The 16,731-nt window shown below is 47.7% G+C and overlaps 1 protein-coding gene across 1 annotated transcript; it reads right to left on the bottom strand.

Moving 5' to 3' along the window:
* Window positions 1–4,074: 4,074 nt before the first annotated feature.
* LOC142214582 (olfactory receptor 5V1-like) lies at window positions 4,075–5,013 on the bottom strand. Its single transcript, XM_075283524.1, has one exon. It carries the CDS (start codon window positions 5,011–5,013, stop codon window positions 4,075–4,077), a length of 939 nt encoding a protein of 312 aa, XP_075139625.1.
* Between the last annotated feature and the right edge of the window lie 11,718 nt (window positions 5,014–16,731).

Here is a 16,731-nt window from a genome sequence, read left to right on the forward strand (position 1 = left end):
AACTTTTTCCCATAGGGATGTATTGGCCAGCGCTGATTGGCCGAATTCCGTACTCTGGCCAATCAGTGCTGGCCAATGCATTCTATTAGCTTGATGAAGCAGAGTGTGCACAAGGGTTCAAGCGCACCCTCGGCTCTGATGTAGCAGAGCCGAGGGTGCACAAGGGTTCAAGTGCACCCTCGGCTCTGATGTAGGAGAGCCGAGGGTGCACTTGAATCCTTGTGCACCCTCAGCTCTGCTACATCAGAGCCGAGGGTGCGCTTGAACCCTTGTGCACACTCTGCTTCATCAAGCTAATAGAATGCATTGGCCAGCGCTGATTGGCCAATGTATTCTATTAGCCTGATGAAGTAGAGCTGAATGTGTGTGCTAAGCACACACATTCAGCTCTACTTCATCGGGCTAATAGAATGCATTGGCCAGCGCTGATTGGCCAGAGTACGGAACTCGACCAATCAGCGCTGGCTCTGCTGGAGGAGGCGGAGTCTAAGATCGCTCCACACCAGTCTCCATTCAGGTCCGACCTTAGACTCCGCCTCCTCCGGCAGAGCCAGTGCTGATTGGCCGAAGGCTGGCCAATGCATTCCTATGCGAATGCAGAGACTTAGCAGTGCTGAGTCAGTTTTGCTCAACTACACATCTGATGCACACTCGGCACTGCTACATCAGATGTAGCAATCTGATGTAGCAGAGCCGAGGGTGCACTAGAACCCCTGTGCAAACTCAGTTCACGCTAATAGAATGCATTGGCCAGCGCTGATTGGCCAATGCATTCTATTAGCCCGATGAAGTAGAGCTGAATGTGTGTGCTAAGCACACACATTCAGCACTGCTTCATCACGCCAATACAATGCATTAGCCAGTGCTGATTGGCCAGAGTACGGAATTCGGCCAATCAGCGCTGGCTCTGCTGGAGGAGGCGGAGTCTAAGGTCGGACCTGAATGGAGACTGGTGTGGAGCGATCTTAGACTCCGCCTCCTCCAGCAGAGCCAGCGCTGATTGGCCGAATTCCGTACTCTGGCCAATCAGCACTGGCTAATGCATTGTATTGGCGTGATGAAGCAGTGCTGAATGTGTGTGCTTAGCACACACATTCAGCTCTACTTCATCGGGCTAATAGAATGCATTGGCCAGTGCTGATTGGCCGAATTCCGTACTCTGGCCAATCAGCACTGGCTAATGCATTGTATTGGCGTGATGAAGCAGTGCTGAATGTGTGTGCTTAGCACACACATTCAGCTCTACTTCATCGGGCTAATAGAATGCATTGGCCAATCAGCGCTGGCCAATGCATTCTATTAGCGTGAACTGAGTTTGCACAGGGGTTCTAGTGCACCCTCGGCTCTGCTACATCAGATTGCTACATCTGATGTAGCAGTGCCGAGTGTGCATCAGATGTGTAGTTGAGCAAAACTGACTCAGCACTGCTAAGTCTCTGCATTCGCATAGGAATGCATTGGCCAGCCTTCGGCCAATCAGCGCTGGCTCTGCCGGAGGAGGCGGAGTCTAAGGTCGGACCTGAATGGAGACTGGTGTGGAGCGATCTTAGACTCCGCCTCCTCCAGCAGAGCCAGCGCTGATTGGTCGAGTTCCGTACTCTGGCCAATCAGCACTGGCCAATGCATTTCTATGGGGAAAAGTTAGCTTGCGAAAATCGCAAACTGACAGGGATTTCCATGAAATAAAGTGACTTTTATGCCCCCAGACATGCTTCCCCTGCTGTCCCAGTGTCATTCCAGGGTGTTGGTATCATTTCCTGGGGTGTCATAGTGGACTTGGTGACCCTCCAGACACGAATTTGGGTTTCCCCCTTAACGAGTTTATGTTCCCCATAGACTATAATGGGGTTCGAAACCCATTCGAACACTCGAACAGTGAGCGGCTGTTCGAATCGAATTTCGAACCTCGAACATTTTAGTGTTCGCTCATCTCTAATAATGATATATATAATGAGCGTGTTGCTGGTGTTGATGATCCACCTCATCTCCACTTGAGGAGAGCTCTGTGACTTCCGGCTCCTTCATAGCTCTCTTTGTTTGTTTGTTTCTAACATATATATATATATATATATATATATATATATATATATATACATACACATATATATATATATATATATATATATATATATATATATACACACATATATATATATATATATATATATATATATATATATATATATATATATATACACACACAGTAGAGACCAAAAGACACACCTTCTCATTCAAAGAGTTTTCTGTATTTTCCTGACTATGACAATTGTGGATTCACACTGAAGGCATCAAAACTATGAATTATCACATGTGGAATTATATACTTAACAAAAAAGTGTGACACAGCTGACAATCTGTCTTATATTCTTGGTTCTTCAAAGTAGCCACCTTTTGCTTTGATTCCTGCTTTGCACACTCTTGGCATTCTCTTGATGAGCTTCTAGAGGTAGTCACCGGAAATGGTTTTCACTTCACAGGTGTGCCCTGTCAGGTGTAATAAGTGGGATTTCTTGCCTTATAAATGGGGTTGGGACCATCAGTTGTGTTGTGCAGAAGTCAGGTGGATACAGCTGATAGTCCTACTGAATAGACTGTTAGAATTTGTATTATGGCAAGAAAAAAGCAGCTAAGTAAAGAAATATGAGTGGCCATCATTACTTTAAGAAATGAAGGTCAGTCAGTCCGAAAAATTGGGAAAACTTTGAAAGTGTCCCCAAGTATATTTGCAAAAACCATCAAACGCTACAAAGAAACTGGCTCACATGAGGACCGCCCCAGGAAAGGAAAACCAAGAGTCACCTCTGCTGCGGAGGATAAGTTCATCCGAGTCACCAGCCTCAGAAATCACAGGTTACCAGCAGCTCAGATTAGAGAGCAGGTCAATGCCAACCAGAGTTCTAGCAGCAGACACATCTCTACAACAACTGGTAAGAGGAGACTTTGTGCAGCCGCCGGCCTTCATGGTAAAATAGCTGCTAGAAAACCACTGCTAAGGAGCGGCAACAAGCAGAAGAGACTTGTTTGGGCTAAAGAACACAAGGAATGGACATTAGACCAGTGGAAATCTGTGCTTTGGTCTGATGAGTACAAATTTGAGATCTTTGGTTCCAACCACCGTGTCTTTCTGCAACGCAGAAAAGGTGAAACTGATGGACTCTACATGCTTGGTTCCCACCAATGGTGTGGGGGTGCTTTGCTGGTGACACTGTTGGGGATTTATTCAAAATTGAAGGCATACTGAACCAGCATGGCTACCACAGCATCTTACAGCGGCATGCTATTCCAGCCAGTTTGCGTTTAGTTGGACCATCATTTATTTTTCAACAGGATAATGACCCCAAACACCTCAAGGCTGTGTAAGGGCTATTTGATCAAGAAGGAGAGTGATGGGGTGCTACACCAGATGACCTGGCCTCCACAGTCACCAGACCTAAACTCTGACTTCCACAGTCACCTGACCTAAACCCAATCGAGATGGTTTGGGGTGAGCTGGACCTCAGAGTGAAGGCAAAAAGGCTAACAAGTTCTAAATATTTCTGGGAACTCCTTCAAGACTGTTGGAAGACCATTTCCGGTGACTACCTCTTGAAGCTCATCAAGAGAAAGCCAACAGTGTGCAAAGCAGGAATCAAAGCAAAAGTTGTCTACTTTGAAGAACCGAGAATATAAGACAGATTTTCACTTTTTTGCTAAGTATATAATTCCACATGTGTTACTTCATAGTTCTGAAGCCTTCAGTGTGAATCTACAATTTTCATAGTCATGAAAATACAGAAAACTCTTTGAATGAGAAGGCTGGCTGTGATCAAGGCTGTTCCAAAGGAATGGACTTTTGGAAATTCTGAGCTCAAACCAGTGATGGAAATTTTGACTGTTTTCAGTACCCTGGACCATTTGGCTCCACTCACTGAAAATAGACAACTCTTTTGGCTTCCAAAGGTCAGCTGAGAGACACTATCGATTTCACCACCTATGCAGTATCGGATCTTCAAATTGATATTGATATGATATTGACCTTTTTTTTACCATTTGATGCATAGACTGATACAGAGGGGTTCAATGATTGGAAGCCTTTTATTGGTTTAATGGTTGTCTAATAAGCTTTGTTCTTATTGTCCCTGTAACATCCTTATTCCTCATACTGTAGATTATAGGATTCAACATCGGTGTCACTGCTGTATATAGAATGGACAGAGTCTTATCTGTCTCAGGCCAGTAAGTGGAGCGAGGTCTCAGATACATGAACATAATGGTGCCATAGTAGAGAGACACCACGGTGAGGTGGGAGGCACATGTGGAGAAAGCTTTTTGTCTCCCTTGTGAAGAACGGATCTTCAAAATGGTGGAGATGATGTGGATGTATGAAATAAGAGTCAAGAAGAAAGAACACATGGCTACGATCCCAGCTCCAATATACATGACGATCTCATTGAGAAAAGTGTCTTTACAAGACAGTCGAAAGAATGGAGGCATCTCACAGAAGAAGTGCTCGACATGGTGGGATCTACAGTAGGGTAGATGGAAGGTGAGGGACACATGAAGGGCTGAGTTCAAAAAACAAATGCTCCAAGTTCCAGCAGCTAAGCAGGAGCACAGTGTCTTGCTCATGATGTTCCTATAGTGCAATGGCTTACAAATGGCTACAAACCTATCGTAAGCCATGACGGCGAGCAGAATGCACTCTGTGGATCCCAACGACAGACTGATGTACATTTGAAGTGCACATCCCAATAGAGAAATACTTCTGTCCCTGGACATAGTATTTATGAGGGTTTGGGGAACAATGGTGGAAGAGAAGCAGATGTCAATAACAGAGAGGTTGCTCAGGAAGAAGTACATGGGGGTCTGTAGTTTTGAGTTGATCCTCACCACAATGACTAGTAGAAAATTTCCTGACAATGTGATCAAATACATCACCAAGAACACAAAAACACAGATAACCTGAAGATACGGGACATTGGTCAGACCAAGGAGGATGAATCTTACTGGAGATGTTCCATTTGAGTCTTCCATTATATTTGTGGATTCTGGACACAGGTGACAAAACTTAACAATTAAGTCGTACAGAACTATAAAAATTTGTTAATTGATTTCAGATAGAGCGGTCAAAATGTGGAGTTCCCAAGAAGTCATAATGGTGGAAACTATGACGACACTCAAACAAGGGCAATAATTATTCTAGAACTGAATAAGATAATTGATCTAGAGGAGATAAACTAGTAGATCTCTGAATTTTTTTATTTTTATAACCATTAGGCCATTGGATCAGATTTAGCTTAAGCCTTATCCTATGTATCACATTTTGTACAATTTGGAGGGGGTTTTTTTTGCCTTCAGGCCACATCCCCATCTCACTAAACCATATCTGTTTTCTGAGTAAGTTAGAAAATTCTAGTCTAAAACTATATAAATATGACAAACTTTGGGCAAATTGGCTGATTTGGGAAAATCTTACACCGAGATTATGTCAAAACCACAATTGCAAAGCTCTATACTTGTTTTGGTAAGTGATTTTTAGCACTGATTGTAAGCCAATATCAGAAGCGGGCTGAACCCTCAGAGCAGGTACAAATCCTAACGTCATACCTTGACCATTATGCGCGATAGTGATGCATAAGACCAAACAAATTACTGATTTGCGAATAAGACCCGAAATCTGCTTCATTCCTTGTGCTGTGTTTCATTGTCACTGCCTCTTAGAAAAATGCCATTGCCTCATCCGATTCCTAGAAACCATAGTAAAGGAAAATACAAATTTTTGAATTTTTTGAAAAAGATTTTAGAACTTCATGTTAATATATCTCTCTATATTATAAAAATGAATTCTTGTCTGTCTGTCTGTCTGTCTGTCTGTCTGTCTGTCTGTCTGTCTGTCTGTCCTCTAATGCAAACCAAACGACTGGACCGATCTTCACCAAATTTGGTACAGAGATACTTCAGATATCCGAGAAGGTTTAAGATGAGACTCCAACTCACTCGGACGTACCGTTGCTGAGATACAGCATTTCAAACACAGTGCCCCCCCCCTTAGCCAATACAAACCTGCAAGACTTTCACTCATATTCCAACTGCAATACACACGGTCACTCCACATGCACAATACAACACTGATATCCAAACTGAGATACATGCATCAGAGGATTAGATACACAGATCAGCACACAGTATCACACGCCAGAGGATTAAATACGCACTTCTGCACACAGTTCCACACACTGAAGGATTTGATACGTGCATCTGCACACGGTTCCACATGCCGAAGGATTAGGTACAGGCGTCTACACACAGTTCCACACTCCAGAGAATTAGATACGCGCGTCTGCACACATTTGTACACGCCATAGGATTAGATACACGCGTCTGCACACAGTTCCACACTCCAGAGGATTAGATACGCGCGTCTGCACACAGTTGTACACGCCATAGGATTAGATACACGCACCTGCACAGTACCACATGCAGTAGGATTAGATATGCGCGTCTACACATAGTTCCACATGCCGAAGGATTAGATACGCACCTCTTCACACAATACCACACAGGGGAGGATTAGATACATGCCTCATCACACAGTACCACAAGCCAGAGAATTAGATACGCGTCTCAGCACACAGTATCACACGGGGGGGGGGATTAGATACGCGCGTTTGCACACAGTACCACATGGGGGAGGATTAGATACGCACATCTACACACAGTACCACACGCCGTAGGATTAGATACGCGCCTCTTCACACAATACCACACAGGGGAGGATTAGATACACGTGTCTTCACACAGTTGTACACGACATAGGATTAGATACACGCGTCTACACACAGTACCACATGCCGTAGGATTAGATATGCGCGTCTGCACACAGTACCACATGCTGTAGGATTAGATACGTGTGTCTACACACAGTTCCACACGCTGTAGGATTAGATACGCGCCTCTTCACACAATACCATACAGGGGAGGATTAAATACGCGCGTCTGCACACAGTACCACACGCCAGAGTATTAGATAAGCGCGTCTGTACACAGTACCAAATTCCGTAGGATTAGATACGCGCATCTGCACACAGTACTACATGCCGTAGGATTAGATACCCACGTCTACACACAGTTCCACACGCCGTAGGATTAGATACACGCCTCTTCACACAATACCACACAGGGGAGGATTAGATACGTGGATCTGCACACAGTACCACACGACCGAGGGTTAGATGTGCACGTCTGCACACAGTTACACACGCTGAAGGATTAGATACGCGTGTCTGCTCTAAGTACCACACGGGGGAGGATTAGATACGCACATCTGCACACAATTCAACACGCTGGAGGATTAGATATGCATGTCTTCACATAGTACCACCGCCAGAGGATTAGATACGCGTTTATACACACAGTATCACACGGGGAAGGATTAGATATATGCATCTGCACACAGTACCACACTCCAGAGGATTGGATATGCACATCTGCACACAGTTCCATACGCCGGAGGATTAGAAACGCACGTCTGCACACTGTACCACATGCCGTAGTATTAGATACGTGCGTCTGCACACAGTTTCACATGCTGGAGGATTAGATACGCGCGTCTACACACAGTACCATACGCCGGGGGATTGGATACATGCATCTGCACACAGTTCCACACACCAGAGGATTAGATAAGCAGGTCTGCACACAGTACCACATGCCATAGGATTAGATACGTGCGTCTGCTTACAGATCCACACGCCAGAGGAATAAATACATGCATCTTCACACAGTTGTACACGCCATAGAATTAGATACACACGTCTGCATACAGTACCACATGCTGTAGGATTAGATACGCGCGTCTACACCCAGTGCCACACGCCGTAGGATTAGATACGCGCCTCTTCACACAATACCACACAGGGGAGGATTATATACGTGCATCTGAACACAGTACCACACTTTGGAAGATTAGATACAGGCCTCTGCACACAGTACCACATGCCAGAGAATTAGATACACGTCTCAGCACACAGTTCCACATGGGGGAGGATTAGATACGTGCATCTGCACACAGTACCACATGGGGGAGGATTAGATACGCGCATCTGCACACAGTACTGCATGCCAGAATCATTAGATACGCGTGTCTGCACACAGTTTCACTTACTGGAGGATTAGATACGCGCCTCTTCACACAATACCTCACGGGAAGGATTAGATATGTGCATCTGCACAAAGTACCACACCAACAAGGATTGGATACTTGCATCTAAATACAGTACTACACGGGGAAGGATTAGATATAGCTTTACTCCAGGTATCCATAACAACTGATCACAGGTTTTTCACTGACATTCAAAATGAGATTCACATAATCACATGACGCTTATGGACATACACACAAACCACATACAAAATACACTAGTACAAAACTGGACAATTCTTATGGGGCCACTACACAAACATAAAATGTAATATACCCGTGCGAAGCCGGGTCCTCCCTCTAGTATATATATATATATATATATATATATATATATATATATATATATATATTTATTAAGAACCTGGTATGTAACAACAAGAACCTTATACAACACTTACAAAGGGTTACAAAACATATGTTGGAAACACAAAATCTTCATTAGGATCATAAAATAATAACAGGGAACCGCGTAGAATTGGGGAAATCACTTACAAGAAAATGGATACAAAAAGGAAGTATAAGAATCATCTGGCAGGAAACTGACTAACCGCTCTTATTTTATCCCAGCACCTTTTTCCACCATGATGGTCTTCCTTCTATGAAACCTTTATGAGGTCTTCACATTCCACACACAAACTCATTATCTTCTCACAAATTTCGGATGATGTCTTGAATGAGAGGAAATATGAGATAGTGAGTCAATGAGTAAATCTCAATCCAACATACACAGAAAGACCTTTATTTGGTTATATCATTCAGTACATGAAACAAAATTTTTGATTTGTATTTTAGACTGACTGCTGAGCCGGTGTATCTAAGGCTACGTGTGATACTGTGCTGCCAGGCTAGAATATCTATTTTAGTTTCCTCCTGTGTTATCTTTTGAGGTTCTGGTTTACACCAAATGACTAAGGCTCTTGGCTCTTTACTACTACACCAGGTTTGAGAACTTTTTGACATTTCATACAAATTTCATGATATTTTTGAAAGACTTACATTATGGAGAACTCCTCTCTGGGTTTTCTTTGACCAAATTGCCAAATATTTCTTTTGGAAAGCTCTAAGATTATCTTTAGAATTCTTCAGTCCTTTCGTCACAGTATGGTGACCCTACAAGGATGACTACCCAATGCACAGCAAACTGTAATGCTGGTAGCTTCCTTTATACAGATCTTGTGTTACCAGAATAATATATTAGTCCCCTGTGTACATCATTAAACTGAAAGAAGAGCGCTGAAGTCTCTAGATTTCCCTGTATAATACATACTCTCATGGCACCAGGATTTTTTTTTTTTTTAGATTTCAAGTTTTGAAAAAGTTTCCCAAACATATACTTTATACGTGGATGAGAGCAAGTCCACAGTGACCACATGTGACAGAGTATGGAGATGCCGTGGACAGCGATTTGTTGCCTGAATCTTCCCACATGACCGGTTTGGCAGTTGGTCAGTAACGGTGTGGGGTGGCATTTCTTTGGAAGGCCAGACAGCCCTTCATGGGCTAGCCAAATGTACTCTGACTGCCATTAGGTACTAGGATGAGATCTTCAGACCCATTGTGAGACCATATGTAGGTGCAGTAGGCCTTGGGTTCCTTCTGATGCATGACAATGCTAGACCTCATATGGCTGAAGTATGTCAGCAGTTTCTGCAAGATGAAGGCATTCATGCTATGGACTGATCTACCAACTTCCCAGACCTTAAACCAATAAAGCAAATCTGGGACATCATGTCTCGTTCCATGCGCTAACAACACGTCGAACCACAGACTGTCTGTTATGGTTCTGGGTATATATATAAAAATAATATTTTTAAAACCGCAGAACCTCTTGGGCTGCAAAGGCACTGCAGCGAGGTCCACAGGCCCTATGGGCGGCTGTATGTCTGTACGCGACAGTATGGCGGTACAGCACAGTATGAACTGGGAGCAACACACGTTCACCAGTTAACTCACTGAGTGACGGACAGTGCAGCTCCCAATGTGAACAGGCTGAAAGCAAATACTAGACAGCTGCCCAGGGTTAACACTCACCCTAGGTCAGCGACAAACAATCCCCGGTAATAGCTAGGGGGCTCCTGCACACAGCTAGGAGGAGGCAAACACCTAGGACCCTGTAGTAGCTAGGAGAGCTCCTGCACACCGCTAGGAGCTTCCAATGATGTTAGGCAAGGCGAGCACGGCTATCTGGGAAACCACACCTGCTGCAGCTCCACAGGCCGGAACAATGTCTATTGCTCCAGGCCTTGGTGTAGAGCTGTCAGTCATTCAGGGTTTACTGGTCTATCTAGTAGCACCCTACACTGCAACCTGCCTGAACACTGGAGACTCTCCCTGGGACTACAGTCATTAGGTCTGGTAACTTTCAGATAAAGTGTGAGCGCCGGGCGGGCGTCGACTCACTCCTTTTAAAGGGAAGTTCCCGCCCAATAGGGGCGGTGGCCATGACCTCACCGCTCATGCTCAGTCGGGGAGAACTGGCACTTAGGCTGTGAGCGGCTCCAAAAAGTCCGAGCATGCTCAGTCGGAGAAAACTGAGTCTTAGTCTCCAAAGACTTCACTGCACGCCGCCGGGAGCGAGGGTTGGATTGGCCCGCAGGTGGCGCTGTGCGCCGGAAGGCAAATCTGCGGGACCCCATCCTAACATTACCCCCCCCCCCCAGCGCCCCCCCCCTCAAAAGCCGCAATAAGGTCTGGTGCGTCAACATCCTCTGCGCGCACCCAAGACCAATCCTCCGGCCCGAAACCTGTCCAGTCGACCAGGTAGAATTTCTGTCTCCGGACCTCCCTGGAATCGAGAATGGAGTCGATCTCGAAGTCGCTCTCTGCTGATTCAGGTTCCGAGGGTATAGGAGGGGAGAAGGCGTTAGTGTGCACGGGCTTCAATAAGGAGACGTGGAAAGTGTCTGCAATGCGCCAACTAGGAGGGAGTTTAAGGCGATAAGTGACCGCATTCACCTGGGCGACAACCTCAAAAGGACCCACATAGCGTGGGGCGAATTTAGCTGAGGCTACCTTCAACCTAATATATCTGGCTGAGAGTCACACTCGATCCCCAGGCTGGAAAGAGGGACCGGGACGGCGGCGAGTGTCAGCCGTGGTTCGCATCCTCTCTTTAGCAGCCGACAGAGCCTCCTGCGTGGAGTCCCATACGAATCGAGCCTCCGTGGCCCATTCCCTCACCGCGGGCAACAGGGACTCCGCAGGAAAAGGGACCGGTACCCGTGGATGTTGCCCGTTGTTTAGGAGGAACGGGGTCTTCCCTGTGGCATCCGCAAGGGCATTGTTGAGAGCAAACTCTGCCCAGGGGAGCAAAGATGCCCAGTTGTCATGGTGAGCGGAGATGAAGTGGCGAAGATACGTCGCCAGTGACTGGTTGGTGCGCTCCACCAGACCATTAGTCTGTGGGTGATAGGCCGAAGAGAAACAGAGCTCGACCTCCATCAAACGGCAAAGTTCTCGCCAGAACCGGGCTGAGAACTGGGTACCCCGGTCAGTCACCACTCTGTCGGGCATGCCATGCAGGCGGAAGACATGCGTGACAAAGAGCTGCGCCAACTCCCTAGCTGTGGGCAACTTGGGTAAAGCCACTAGATGGGACATCTTGGAGAAGTGGTCCGTAATGACCAAAATGACCCTATGGCTAGATAAGAGGGGCAGGTCCACAATGAAATCCATCCCCACTGTATCCCATGGTCTATCAGGGACTGGAAGGGGCTGAAGCAGACCTGCGGGCAACTCCCTAGAGGGCTTATTATGGGCGCAGGGCACACATGCCCGCACAAACTCCCTGACATCCCGAGCCATTCCAGGCCAGAAATAGGATCTGCCCAGGAGTTCCTGCGTTCTCCTGCTCCCGAAGTGTCCCCCAATACGTGAGGAGTGCGCCCAGGTGAGCATCTCCCGATGCCTATCAGATGGCACAAAAGTTTTGTCGGGCGGCCCCCGTTCTTGGGATAGAGGAGAGACCACCCGAACCCTCTCGGAGGGAATAATGAGACGCTCCGTTTCAGTGGCCTCATCAAGAGGATCAGACGAGCGGGAGAGAGTGTCCGCTCGCACATTCTTCTCCCCAGGCAAAAAATGAAGGGTGAAATTAAACCTAGAAAAGAAAAGAGACCACCTAGCCTGGCGAGGATTTAACCGCTGGGCGGTCTGGAGGTACAACAAGTTCTTGTGATCGGTATAAACCTCTAAAGGGTGTCTGGATCCCTCTAAGAGGTGTCGCCATTCCTGAAAAGCCAACTTCATAGCAAGTAGCTCACGATCCCCTATCGAATAATTCCTTTCTGCGGGGGAGAATGACTTGGAAAAGAAGAAACAGGGGCGCCTTCTTCCCTGTGTGTCTTTTTGTGACAGAACCGCTCCCGCGCCGACCGAGGAAGCATCCACCTCCACATAGAAGGGCTTATCCAAGTCTGGTCGGTGCAGAATAGGAGAGCGTGAAAAATGAGACTTAAGGGTGGAGAACGCGTTCGACACCTCTTGAGTCCAAACCTTAGGGTTCATGCCTTTACGGGTAAGAGCCACCAGCGGTGCCGCCAAAGTAGAAAAATGGGGAATAAACTGACGGTAGTAATTAATAAACCCCATAAACCGCTGGATGGCCTTCAGTGAGCGGGGTTCCGGCCATTCTTGGACTGCGGACATCTTGGAGGGGTCCATGGCCAGACCTGTGCCAGATATGATGTAACCCAGAAAAGGCAGAGAGGACTGTTCAAACAAACATTTTTCTAACTTGGCGTATAGCCGATTTGCACGGAGGCGTTTTAGCACCTCAGCGACAGCGGCTCTATATGTGCGGAGATCCGCAGAAAAAATAAGTATGTCGTCCAAATATACAACGACTGAGATCTGGAGTAGATCCCGGAAAATATCATTCATGAAATCTTGGAAGACAGCAGGGGCATTGCACAGGCCAAAAGGCATCACAAGATACTCATAATGGCCGTCGCGGGTGTTAAATGCGGTCTTCCATTCGTCCCCCTCACGGATGCGGATCAGGTTATACGCCCCCCTCAGATCCAATTTAGTAAAGACGGTAGCCCCACGTAACCTGTCAAACAGCTCAGAGATCAGGGGAAGAGGGCATTTATTCTTCACTGTGACAGCGTTTAGACCCCAATAGTCAATGCAGGGGTGTAGAGAGCCGTCCTTCTTGGCTACAAAGAAGAAACCGGCGCCAGCTGGTGACGCTGATTTCCTGATAAACCCCCTGGCTAGGTTATCCCTGTTGTATTCTGACATGGCCTCAGTCTCAGGTACCGATAATGGATACACATGACCTCTAGGAGGTACAGCTCCAGAGATCAACTCTATGGGGCAGTCATAGGGGCGGTGAGGTGGCAGACTCTTCGCTGCCCTCTTAGAGAACACATCCGCAAAGGCAGAATATTGGGGTGGCAGGCCCGAGAGGTCGGGCATCACGGGTTGGAGAGTGACCTGCTCTGATGGTAACAGGCAATGCTGGTGACAGTGCTCTCCCCAGGACAATATCTCCCCAGTGACCCAATTAATGTGCGGAGAGTGTTGGCGAAGCCACGGGAGCCCCAGGAGAAGATCATCCATACCCTCATGCAGGGCCAAGAATGAAATGGTCTCCTTATGTCTAGATGGAAGGGACATGCTTAGCGGTACCGTTCGTTGTGTGATTTCAACGGGTAAGATGGAGCCATTCACGACTCGCACCTTAATTGGCTGAGGAAGAAACACCAACGGAATGCCTTTTTTGCATGCAAACTCAGAAGACATAAACACCCCGTCTGCTCCTGAGTCTATACACGCCTTGGCAGATATCGTGCGGGTACCTTCCACTAGAAGAACAGTGAAAACTAGTTTGGTGGGCGGTATAGACATCGCTAGTGATCCCCCACCAATGGATACTAGCGGCTGGCGTTTCCCTGCCCCTTAGGACAGTGAGATGAGAGATGCCCTGGCAGGCGGCAGGAGAAACATACATAATCTCGCCTTGGACGCCGGGGCGTGGCTCCGGCGCGAGAAATGTCCATAGACTCAGGGGTACCCTCTATTGGCCGTGCTGGAGGACTGGAAGAGGGGAATATGGGAGCCAAACGGATACGGGCTCGGTTGGTCGCCACCTCCAGTTTCCGTGCGCTGTGCCGCAAGTCAATGCGGGTGGCCAGGGCGATTAGCGCTTCTAGGGTCAGGGGAACCTCCCGGGTTGCTAAAGCATCCTTGACATGGGAGGCCAATCCTTTCCAGAACACTGGCACCAAGGCCTTATCCGGCCAATCGATCTCGGATGCCAGTGTCCTAAATTGTACTGCGTATGTACTAACGGGGCCCGAACCCTGGCTTAGGTCGAGTAGCTGCAGGGCCGAGTCAAAAGTGACCCGTGGACCCAGGAAGACCTGTTTCAGGGACCCTAGGAATGTTACGGCGCATGTAGTGACAGGGTCGCCCCGCTCCCACAATGGCGTAGCCCACTCCAAGGCCCGACCTGCCAGAAGGGAGATTACAAACCCCACCTTACTTTTTTCAGTGGGGAATGCGGCCGGCTGTACCTCAAAATGGATTGTACACTGGCTTATAAAACCCCTACACTCCCTCGACTCTCCTGAGAATTTATTGGGGAGAGCCAGACGGAGGGTTGCGCCAGTAGCCGATGGTGTTTGGGCTAAGGCTTGTGCCAGCGACTGTGCAGTAAGGGGGGCATCCCCTGTTGCTGGTGCTCGCTGCTCCAGCGACTGCAGACGAGCTTCTAATTGCTGCACATAGCGCTGCAACTGCGCGTGCTCAGACATAGCAGCAAGACCTTGGCTCACACTTATGTTATGGTTCTGGGTATATATATAAAAATAATATTTTTAAAACCGCAGAACCTCTTGGGCTGCAAAGGCACTGCAGCGAGGTCCACAGGCCCTATGGGCGGCTGTATGTCTGTATGCGACAGTATGGCGGTACAGCACAGTATGAACTGGGAGCAACACACGTTCACCAGTTAACTCACTGAGTGACGGACAGTGCAGCTCCCAATGTGAACAGGCTGAAAGCAAATACAAGACAGCTGCCCAGGGTTAACACTCACCCTAGGTCAGCGACAAACATAATCCCCGGTAATAGCTAGGGGTGCTCCTGCACACAGCTAGGAGGAGGCAAACACCTAGGACCCTGTAGTAGCTAGGAGAGCTCCTGCACACCGCTAGGAGCTTCCAATGATGTTAGGCAAGGCGAGCATGGCTATCTGGGAAACCACACCTGCTGCAGCTCCACAGGCCGGAACAATGTCTATTGCTCCAGGCCTTGGTGTAGAGCTGTCAGTCATTCAGGGTTTACTGGTCTATCTAGTAGCACCCTACACTGCAACCTGCCTGAACACTGGAGACTCTCCCTGGGACTACAGTCATTAGGTCTGGTAACTTTCAGATAAAGTGTGAGCGCCGGGCGGGCGTCGACTCACTCCTTTTAAAGGGAAGTCCCCGCCCAATAGGGGCGGTGGCCATGACCTCACCGCTCATGCTCAGTCGGGGAGAACTGGCACTTAGGCTGTGAGCGGCTCCAAAAAGTCCGAGCATGCTCAGTCGGAGAAAACTGAGTCTTAGTCTCCAAAGACTTCACTGCACGCCGCCGGGAGCGAGGGTTGGATTGGCCCTCAGATGGCGCTGTGCGCCGGAAGGCAAATCTGCGGGACCCCATCCTAACACTGTCCAAGAGTCAACTAATGCTTTAATCCAGGTCTGGGAGGAGATCCCTTTGGAGAAACCACCATCGCCTAATCAGGAACATGCCCAAGTGTTGTAGGGAGGTCATACAGGCACACTGAGGCCACACACACAATACTGAGTGTTATGATCATCAGGTCAACTAAAAAAAAAAAAAGATAACTAAATAAACAATAATCTACGGAGCCCAACTGGGCTCTGAGCCGCAGACCCACCCTGGTGTGAACAAACACCGTCAGTAAGCGTCACTGCCGGCCTACTTCACCAACTGGGTGAACTCTGTCGTCTCACAGAGACAGTCTCTGCAGCTCAGAGCAGATCGAGCATGCCCACCAGCTGCAAAGAAGCCAAGTCCTGCTACGCCGAACTTCCAGCAACAGGGAAATTGTGACAGCTGGCAGGACGCCACAACAGCAGAACATGCTTCAACCGATCCCTTGGCCACAGCTGCCACACTCTCACTACTGAGCCTCATCAGGAGCATGTCCAGGCATTGTAGGAAGGTCATACAAGCACGTGGAGGTTACATACACTACTGAGCCTCATCAGAAGCATGCCCAGGCCTTGTAGGGAGGTCATACAGATTCATGGAGGCCACACACACTACTGAGCCTCATCAAGAATTTGCCCAGGCCTTGCAGGGAGTTCATCTTACAGGCACATGGAGACCACACGCACTATTGAGCCTCATCAGGAGCATGCCCAGGTTTTGTAGGGAGGTCATACAGGCACGTGGAGGCCAAACACTTTACTAAGCCTCATCAGGAACATGCCCAGATTTTGTAGGGAGGCCACACACACTACTGATCTTTATTTCCTTGTCTTGAGGCATTTCCACTAAAGTTGGATCTGCCTGTTATTTGATTTTCC

Source organism: Leptodactylus fuscus, chromosome 7 (assembly GCF_031893055.1).
Source record: "Leptodactylus fuscus isolate aLepFus1 chromosome 7, aLepFus1.hap2, whole genome shotgun sequence".
In the NCBI taxonomy this organism is placed as follows: Eukaryota; Metazoa; Chordata; class Amphibia; order Anura; family Leptodactylidae; genus Leptodactylus; species Leptodactylus fuscus.

What these genes read in the sequence shown, in the direction of transcription:
- LOC142214582 (XM_075283524.1), bottom strand. Translation starts at nt 5,013, where the DNA reads ATGGAAGACTCAAATGGAACATCTCCAGTAAGATTCATCCTCCTTGGT.